Below are 10,123 nucleotides of genomic sequence, written 5' to 3'. Positions count from 1 at the left end.
GGGGCTGCAGTGGGAGAAAGCAGGGGCTGGGACTGGGAGTCTGAGACTGGGGCTGCAGTGGGAGAATACAGGGACTGGGACTGGGAGTCTGAGACTGGGGCTGCAGTGGGAGAAAGCAGGGGCTGGGACTGGGAGTCTGAGACTGGGGCTGCAGTGGGAGAAAGCAGGGACTGGGACTGGGAGTCTGAGACTGGGGCTGTAGTGGGAGAATACAGGGACTGGGACTGGGAGTCTGAGACTGGGGCTGCAGTGGGAGAAAGCAGGGGCTGGGACTGGGAGTCTGAGACTGGGGCTGCAGTGGGAGAAAGCAGGGACTGGGACTGGGAGTCTGAGACTGGGGCAGGGAGTCTGAGACTGGGGCTGGGGCTGGGAGTCTGAGAATGGGGCAGGGAGTCTGAGACTGGGGCTGGGGCTGGGAGTCTGAGACTGGGGCAGGGAGTCTGAGACTGGGGCTGGGGCTGGGAGTCTGAGACTGGGGCAGGGAGTCTGAGACTGGGGCTGGGACTGGGAGTCTGAGACTGGGGCTGCAGTGGGAGAAAGCAGGGACTGGGACTGGGAGTCTGAGACTGGGGCTGCAGTGGGAGAAAGCAGGGACTGGGACTGGGAGTCTGAGACTGGGGCAGGGAGTCTGAGACTGGGGCTGGGGCTGGGAGTCCGAGACTGGGGCTGGGGCTGGGAGTCTGAGACTGGGGCAGGGAGTCTGAGACTGGGGCTGGGAGTCCGAGACTGGGGCAGGGAGTCTGAGACTGGGGCTGGGGCTGGGAGTCTGAGACTGGGGCAGGGAGTCTGAGACTGGGGCTGGGGCTGGGAGTCCGAGACTGGGGCAGGGAGTCTGAGACTGGGGCTGGGGCTGGGAGTCTGAGACTGGGGCAGGGAGTCTGAGACTGGGGCTGGGGCTGGGAGTCTGAGACTGGGGCAGGGAGTCTGAGACTGGGGCTGGGACTGGGAGTCTGAGACTGGGGCTGCAGTGGGAGAAAGCAGGGACTGGGACTGGGAGTCTGAGACTGGGGCTGCAGTGGGAGAAAGCAGGGACTGGGACTGGGAGTCTGAGACTGGGGCTGCAGTGGGAGAAAGCAGGGACTGGGACTGGGAGTCTGAGACTGGGGCTGGGACTGGGAGTCTGAGACTGGGGCTGCAGTGGGAGAATACAGGGACTGGGACTGGGAGTCTGAGACTGGGGCTGCAGTGGGAGAACGCAGGGGCTGGGACTGGGAGTCTGAGACTGGGGCTGCAGTGGGAGAATACAGGGGCTGGGACTGGGAGTCTGAGACTGGGGCTGCAGTGGGAGAATACAGGGACTGGGACTGGGAGTCTGAGACTGGGGCTGCAGTGGGAGAATACAGGGGCTGGGACTGGGAGTCTGAGACTGGGGCTGCAGTGGGAGAATACAGGGGCTGGGACTGGGAGTCTGAGACTGGGGCTGCAGTGGGAGAATACAGGGGCTGGGACTGGGAGTCTGAGACTGGGGCTGGGACTGGGAGTCTGAGACTGGGGCTGGGACTGGGAGTCTGAGACTGGGGCAGGGACTGGGAGTCTGAGACTGGGGCTGCAGTGGGAGAAAGCAGGGGCTGGGACTGGGAGTCTGAGACTGGGGCTGCAGTGGGAGAAAGCAGGGGCTGGGACTGGGAGTCTGAGACTGGGGCTGCAGTGGGAGAAAGCAGAGGCTGGGACTGGGAGTCTGAGACTGGGGCTGCAGTGGGAGAAAGCAGGGGCTGGGACTGGGAGTCTGAGACTGGGGCTGCAGTGGGAGAATACAGGGACTGGGACTGGGAGTCTGAGACTGGGGCTGCAGTGGGAGAAAGCAGGGGCTGGGACTGGGAGTCTGAGACTGGGGCAGGGACTGGGACTGGGAGTCTGAGACTGGGGCTGGGAGTCTGAGACTGGGGCAGGGACTAGCATACATGACACACAGGGATGGAGTTACTGTAACCCCCTAAACAAACACGCTACCAAGCAGCCTCATCCTCTCCCCTCTTTCCCCTCTCTCTTTGTCATGTACGGATCAGGCTCCACGGCTCAACAGGCTGAACATACAGGCCTCTGGGCTTTTCTCTCCTAGCCAGTCAGTCAGCCTGTCAGCCAGTCAGCCAGCCAGCAGGGTAGTGGACCGAGGAGCGGCATCTCTCGATGTGCCTCCCGATATCCTGGTTAATTCGTCCCCCATGCTATGGCTGTGAGAGAGGATATGATGGCACCAGCACCAGGCAGCCATGATGGTTTGCTTAGCAAGGCATTGTCATACATGAAGGCAGAGATATTATGTGAAGAGAAGACACATTCTGTATGTGAGGAATGCAGCAGGGAGATGGAAAGGAAACTGCACAGTACTGTACGCACCAGAGTGGAGACAACAGTGTTCTACTGTCTAATTCAATTTAACCATGTAGAAAAAAAGGTCTAAATTATTAAGTATCTCAAACAAGGGGGATTACGCCGAATGAGTCTTTTTCAATTTCACATCCTTATTGGGGCACAGATTCAATTATGAATAAATAGATGAAGAAACCAAAACAACCCATCAGGTCCATTTGTGTTGTGTCTCAGAGAAACAGAGCGCGAGCAGAAACAGCTAGACAGATGCTCGTACCAGCACAACTGTTATTTTCTCTCTCTATCCCTCTATCGTTCTCGTGCTCTCCTTCGCTCTCTCACTCTCTCCTTCTCCCATTCTCCACCCCTCCCTCTTTCTTCCGCCCTCTCTCTCCATCTCTCACTCAACTTCCCTCTAATCCTCTCTCTAGGAGTGACAGCTGGTGTTTTTGGGAGGACTGGATCTGTCCTGCTCCGGCCCATGTGACAGAGGCCCACACTGTCACTCAAGCTGTGACAGTTCCCAGGGGGAGGAACCAAGGCGCAGCTGACAAATCCCACAATCTGCTTCCATACACTAGGAGGATCCCTGATGCATAGTACCACCATGACCAATGGCAATTGATTGGATTGATACAGTAAGGCACTTTTCCAGATGCTTTAAAGAGCTTTACATTACAATGTACAGGAAAAACTCACCTCACAAACCACCATCAACATCATCGACATGCAGCAAGGCAGCTTGGACAGCAGCCCAACACAGGGAGCCCTTCTAGACCACACATACATCACTCAACTGTTAAATACTTCTATTTCAATACCAAAACAGTGCTGACTGTGTAACGCCAGGTTAACCATTGTAATATGATGAAGTAGCCTACTCTCCACCACACAACGCGCTCCACTTTCTGCAACATCATTATAATCTTCCCATGTATAATAGCCACCTGATCCACTAGGTGCTCTATAAGCTGCTTGTTTTGGTGGCGGTGGGGTGAAATATGCCATGATAAGAGGACTGTCAGCCCTTAAAGCTACAGTCTGGGAACTAACAATCTATTCAAATGTCATTTTAATTCAAAACAATTCTGCTGTTTTTCAAATGCCAGACGGGAGCTTTAACCGACAGCATTGTCTGGCAGCTCCAGCAGAGACAGAGGCTGGGTTTTGTGTGGGCCTGCTCTCTCTAGCCTCCCCCTCTCTCTGGGATGCAGGAATAAAGGTCCCTATTAAAATTAATGGGCCAGTGGAGGTTATTCAGCACGGCCGCAATGAACAGAGCTCCTTCCACAAGGGGTAACATAATGAGCACTACAGAGGAACGACACCCATGCCCCCCTACGCCCTGCCACTCTACACCCCTGCCCCCTACGCCCTGCCACTCTACACCCCTGCCCCCCATGCCCTGCAACTCTACGCCCCTGCCACTCTACACCCCTGCCCCCCATGCCCTGCCACTCTACGCCCCTGCCCCCCATGCCCTGCCACTCTACACCCCTGCCCCCCATGCCCTGCCACTCTACGCCCCTGCCCTCTACGCCCTGCCACTCTACACCCCTGCCCCCCATGCCCTGCCACTCTACGCCCCTGCCCCCTACGCCCTGCCACTCTACACCCCTGCCCCCCATGCCCTGCCACTCTACACCCCTGCCCCCTACGCCCTGCCACTCTACACCCCTGCCCCCTACACCCTGCCACTCTACACCCCTGCCCCCCATGCCCTGCCACTCTACGCCCCTGCCACTCTACGCCCCTGCCACTCTACACCCCTGCCCCCCATTCCCTGCCACTCTACGCCCCTGCCCTCTACGCCCTGCCACTCTACACCCCTGCCCCCCATGCCCTGCCACTCTACGCCCCTGCCCCCTACGCCCTGCCACTCTACACCCCTGCCCCCCATGCCCTGCCACTCTACACCCCTGCCCCCTACGCCCTGCCACTCTACACCCCTGCCCCCTACGCCCTGCCACTCTACACCCCTGCCCCCCATGCCCTGCCACTCTACGCCCCTGCCACTCTACGCCCCTGCCACTCTACACCCCTGCCCCCCATTCCCTGCCACTCTACGCCCCTGCCCTCTACGCCCTGCCACTCTACACCCCTGCCCCCCATGCCCTGCCACTCTACGCCCCTGCCCCCTACGCCCTGCCACTCTACACCCCTGCCCCCCATGCCCTGCCACTCTACACCCCTGCCCCCTACGCCCTGCCACTCTACACCCCTGCCCCCTACGCCCTGCCACTCTACACCCCTGCCCCCCATGCCCTGCCACTCTACGCCCCTGCCACTCTACGCCCCTGCCACTCTACACCCCTGCCCCCCATGCCCTGCCACTCTACGCCCCTGCCACTCTACGCCCCTGCCACTCTACACCCCTGCCACTCTACGCCCCTGCCACTCTACACCCCTGCCACTCTACGCCCCTGCCACTCTACACCCCTGCCACTCTACACCCCTGCCACTCTACACCCCTGCCACTCTACACCCCTGCCACTCTACACCCCTGCCACTCTACACCTCTGACACTCTACACCTCTGACACTCTACACCCCTGCCACTCTACACCCCTGCCCACCTGCCCCTCTGTCACAGGACCAAAAGCATTAAATATGGAGGAGAAAAGTTTCCACACTGTCCTCCATCCAGACTGAGTCCCTGGAATAGAATAGCACCACTTGACAGTGTCTGAGGGTGTGAAGACCAGTCAGTGGACAGACTCCTCAGTCTCCAGAGGCCATGGTTTCAACAGTGATGAAGTGGCTGGGATCTCTTAAATGGACCTTGAACTGGGACACCAGAATAGCCAAACGAGCTGGAGAAGACTGCCCAGAACAGAGTGCGATGGAGAAGAGTCTTCGCTGGCCTATGCACCCTAAGGTGCGATGGGCTTAAGTACTGTAAGTCAGCATTTTAGAAACAAAAGCCGTGGCTGACGATAACTGCTGGTAACTGACCACAACTGCCAGTAACGGTAACTGACCTTTTTGAGGCGTCCGCTCTTGGTGCCGACGAAGGCCACGCAGTATCCGTTGTAGACGTAGGAGGTGACAGAGGTCATGCGGTCCCGTGTCTCTGTGTAGAGGGCGTGTCCCGTCACCAGCTGAGAGCCGCCAAGGGGCTGGTTGATGTCCAGACCACAGAACGAGTCATCGATGGGCACCGGCTGGAAGAGAGAGAGAGAGGTTAGAGATGGAAAAGAAAGCAAGGTTAGAGATAAAGAGAGGTTATAGATGAGAGAGAGAAGTTATAGATGGAGAAAGAGAGGTTATAGATGGAGAAAGAGAAGTTATAGACGGCGAGAGAGAGGTTATAGATGAAGAGAGGTTATAGATGGAGAAAGAGGTTATAGATGGAGAGGGAGGAGTTATAGATGGAGACAGAGAGGTTAAGATGGAGAAAGAGAGGGTATAGATGGAGAAAGAGAGGTTATAGATGGAGAGAGAGAGGTTATAGATGGAGAAAGAGAGGTTATAGATGGAGAGGTTATAGATGGAGAAAAATAGGTTATAGATGGAGAAAGAGAGGATATAGATGGAAAGAGAGAAGTTATAGATGGAGAGAGAGGTTATAAATGGAGAGAGGTTATAGATGGAGAAAGAGAAGGTATAGATGGAGAAAGAGGCTATAGGTGGAGAGAGGTTATAGATTGAGAGAGAGAGGTTATAGATGAAGAGAGATTATAGATGGAGAAAGAGGTAATAGATGGAAAGAGAGAAGTTATAGATGGAGAAAGAGAGGTTATAAATGGAGAGGGAGGTTATAGATGGAGAAGAGTGATATAGATGGAGAAAGAGAGGTTATATATGGAGAGAGATAAGTTATAGATGGAGAGAGAGAGGTTATAGATGGAGAAAGAGAAGTTATAGACGGAGAAAGAGAGGTTATAGATGGAGAGAGAGAAGTTACAGATTGAGAGAGAGAAGTTATATATGGAGAAAAAGAGGTTATAGATGGAGAAAGAGAGGTTATAGATGGAGAGAGAAGTTAAATATGGAGAGAGGTTATATATGTTGAAAGAGAGGTTATAGATGGAGAGAGAGAAGTTATAGATGGAGAGAGAGAGGTTATAAATGGAGAGAGGATATAGATGGAGAAAGAGTAGATATAGATGGAGAAAGATAGGCTATAGATGGAGAAAGATAGGTTATAGATGGAGAGAGAGAAGTTATAGATGGAGAGAGAGAAGTTATAGATGGAGAAAAAGAGGTTATAGATGGAGAAAGAGAGGTTATAGATGGAGAGAGAAGTTATAGATGGAGAGATAAGTTCTAGATGGAGAGAGAGAGGTTATAAATGGAGAGAGGTTATAGATGGAGAAAGAGAAGGTATAGATGGAGAAAGAAAGGTTATAGGTGGAGAGAGGTTATAGATGGAGAAAGAGAGGTTATAGATGGAGAGAGAGAAGTTACAGATGGAGAGAGAGAAGTTATATATGGAGAAAAAGAGGTTATAGATGGAGAAAGAGAGGTTATAGATGGAGAGAGAAGTTAAATATGGAGAGAGGTTATAGATGTTGAAAGAGAGGTTATAGATGGAGAAAGAGAGAGAGAAGTTATAGATGGAGAGAGAGAGGTTATAAATGGAGAGAGGATATAGATGGAGAAATAGTATATATAGATGGAGAAAGATAGGCTATAGATGGAGAAAGATAGGTTATAGATAGAGAGAGAGAAGTTATAGATGGAGAAAAGAGGAAATAGATCGAGAAAGAGAGTTTATAGATGGAGAGAGAAGTTAAATATGGAGAGAGGTTATAGATGTTGAAAGAGGGGTTATAGATGGAGAAAGAGAGAGGTTATAGATGGAGATAGAGAAGTTATAGATGGAGAGAGAGAAGATATAAATGGAGAGAGAGAGGTTATAAATGGAGAGAGGTTGTAGATGGAGAAAGGGAAGATATAGATGGAGAGAGAGAGGTTATAGATGAAGAGAGGTTATAGATGGAGAAAGAGGTTATAGATGGAAAGAGAGAAGTTATAGATGGAAAGAGAGAAGTTATAGATGGAGAAAGAGAATATATAGATGGAGAGAGAGAAGATATAAATGGAGAGAGAGAGATTATAAATGGAGAGAGGTTGTAGATGGAGAAAGAGAAGATATAGATGGAGAAAGAGAGGTTATAGATGGAGAGAGGTTATAGATGGAGAGAGAGAGGTTATAGATGAAGAGATGTTATAGATGGAAAAAGAGGTTATAGGTGGAAAAAGAGAGGTTATAGATGGAGAAAGAGAGAGGTTATAGATGGAGAAAGAGTGAGGGTATAGACAGAGAAAGAGAGGTTATAGATGGAGAAAGAGAGCGAGAGAGATTATAGATGGAGAGAGAGAAATTAAATATGGAGAGGTTATAGATTGAAAAAGAGAGGTTATAGACGGAGAGAGAGAAATTAAATATGGAGAGGTTATAGATGGAGAAAAAGAGGTTATAGATGGAGAAAGAGAGGTTATAAATGGAGAGAGAGGTTATCGGTGGAGAAAGAGAAATATAGATGGAGAAAGAGAGGTTATATATGGAGAGAGAGAAGTTATAGATGGAGAGAGAGAGGTTATAGATGGAGAAAGAGAGATTATAGATGGAGAAAGAGAGAGAGAGAGGTAATAGATGGAGAGAGAGAAGTTATAGATTCGAGAGAGAGAAGTTATAGATGGAGAGAGAGAGGTTATGAATGGAGAGAGGTTATAGATGGAGAAAGAGAAGATATAGATGGAGAAAGAGAGGTTATAGATGGAGAAAGAGAGGTTATAGATGGAGAGAGAGAAGATATAGATGGAGAAAAATAGGTTATAGATGGAGAAAGAGAGGTTATAGATGGAGAGAGAAGGTAAATATGGAGAGAGGTTATAGATGTTGAAAGAGGGGTTATAGATGGAGAAAGAGAGAGGTTATAGATGGAGAAAGAGAATATATAGATGGAGAGAGAGAAGATATAAATGGAGAGAGAGAGGTTATAAATGGAGAGAGGTTGTAGATGGAGAAAGAGAAGATATAGATGGAGAAAGAGAGGTTATAGATGGAGAGAGGTTATAGATGGAGAGAGAGAGGTTATAGATGAAGAGATGTTATAGATGGAAAAAGAGGTTATAGATGGATAAAGAGAGGTTATAGATGGAGAAAGAGAGAGGTTATAGATGGAGAAAGAGTGAGGGTATAGACGGAGAAAGAGAGGTTATAGATGGAGAAAGAGAGCGAGAGAGATAATAGATGGAGAAAGAGAAATTAAATATGGAGAGGTTATAGATTGAAAAAGAGAGGTTATAGGCGGAGAGAGAGAAATTAAATATGGAGTGAATAGATGGAGAAAAAGAGGTTATAGATGGAGAAAGAGAGGTTATAAATGGAGAGAGAGGTTATCGGTGGAGAAAGAGAAATATAGACGGAGAAAGAGAGGTTATATATGGAGAGAGAGAAGTTATAGATGGAGAAAGAGAGGTTATAGATGGAGAAAGAGAGAGAGAGGTAATAGATGGAGAGAGAGAAGTTATAGATTCGAGAGAGAGAAGTTATAGATGGAGAGAGAGAGGTTATAAATGGAGAGAGGTTATAGATTGAGAAAGAGAAGATATAGATGGAGAAAGAGAGGTTATAGATGGAGAAAGAGAGGTTATAGATGGAGAGAGAGAAGATATAGATGGAGAAAAAGAGGTTATAGATGGAGAAAGAGAGGCTATAGATGGAGAGAGAAGGTAAATATGGAGAGAGGTTATAGATGTTGAAAGAGGGGTTATAGATGGAGAAAGAGAGAGGTTATAGATGGAGATAGAGAAGTTATAGATGGAGAGAGAGAAGTTAAAAATGGAGAGAGAGAGGTTATAAATGGAGAGAGGTTGTAGATGGAGAAAGAGAAGATATAGATGGAGAAAGAGAGTTTATAGATGGAGAGAGGTTATAGATGGAGAGAGAGAGGTTATAGATGAAGAGAGGTTATAGATGGAGAAAGAGGTTATAGATGGAAAGAGAGAAGTTATAGATGGAAAGAGAGAAGTTATAGATGGAGAAAGAGAAGCTATAGATGGAGAGAGAGAGGTTATAGATGGAAAAAGAGAGGTTATATATGGAGAAAGAGAGAGAGGTTATAGATGGAGAAAGAGTGAGGGTATAGACGGAGAAAGTGAGGTTATAGATGGAGAAAGAGAGCGAGAGAGGTTATAGATGGAGAGAGAGAAGTTATAGAAGTTATCTTGGCCATGTTCTGTTATAATCTCCACCCGGCACAGCCAGAAGAGGACTGGCCACCCCTCATAACCTGGTTCCTCTCTAGGTTTCTTCCTAGGTTTTGGCCTTTCTAGGGAGTTTTTCCTAGCCACCGTGCTTCTACACCTGCATTGCTTGCTGTTTGGGGTTTTAGGCTGGGTTTCTGTACAGCACTTTGAGATATCAGCTGATGTAAGAAGGGCTATATAAATACATTTGATTTGATTTGATAGATGGAGAAAGAGAAGATATAGATGGAGAAAGAGAGGTTATAGATGAAGAGAGGTTATAGATGGAGAAAGAGGTTATAGATGGAAAGAGAGAAGTTATAGATGGAGAGAGAGAGGTTATAGATAGAAAAAGAGAGGTTATAGATGGAGAAAGAGAGGTTATAAATGGAGAGAGAGGTTATAGATGGAGAAAGAGATACGGGAAAGACTGAGAAAGAGGGGTTATAGATGGAGAGCGAGAGGTTATAGATTGAGAGAAAAAGGTTATAGATGGAGAAAGAGAGGTTATAGATGGAGAAAGAGAGAGAGCAGGAGATGTGGGAAGAAAGAGGGAGAGAGACAGAAAGAGACAAAGTGGATCCTAGTGCATCCTTCTCCCTGGCTGCCAGACG

General features: G+C 49.2%; 1 protein-coding gene across 2 annotated transcripts in view; it reads right to left on the bottom strand.

Moving 5' to 3' along the window:
- LOC139557594 (plexin-A2-like) overlaps nt 1-10,123 on the bottom strand; it is a 449,982-nt gene that overhangs the window by 351,565 nt on the left and 88,294 nt on the right. For both annotated transcript variants that reach the window (XM_071372601.1, XM_071372600.1), the window contains exon 3: nt 5,291-5,473. In XM_071372601.1, coding sequence (XP_071228702.1) covers nt 5,291-5,473 — 183 coding nt within the window. The remainder of the gene's footprint in view (nt 1-5,290; nt 5,474-10,123) is intronic.

This window comes from Salvelinus alpinus, chromosome 28 (genome assembly GCF_045679555.1).
Source record: "Salvelinus alpinus chromosome 28, SLU_Salpinus.1, whole genome shotgun sequence".
NCBI classification, from domain to species: Eukaryota; Metazoa; Chordata; class Actinopteri; order Salmoniformes; family Salmonidae; genus Salvelinus; species Salvelinus alpinus.
The sequence above is the reverse complement of the archived record's forward strand: the minus strand, read 5'-3'. Positions and strand labels throughout refer to the sequence as shown.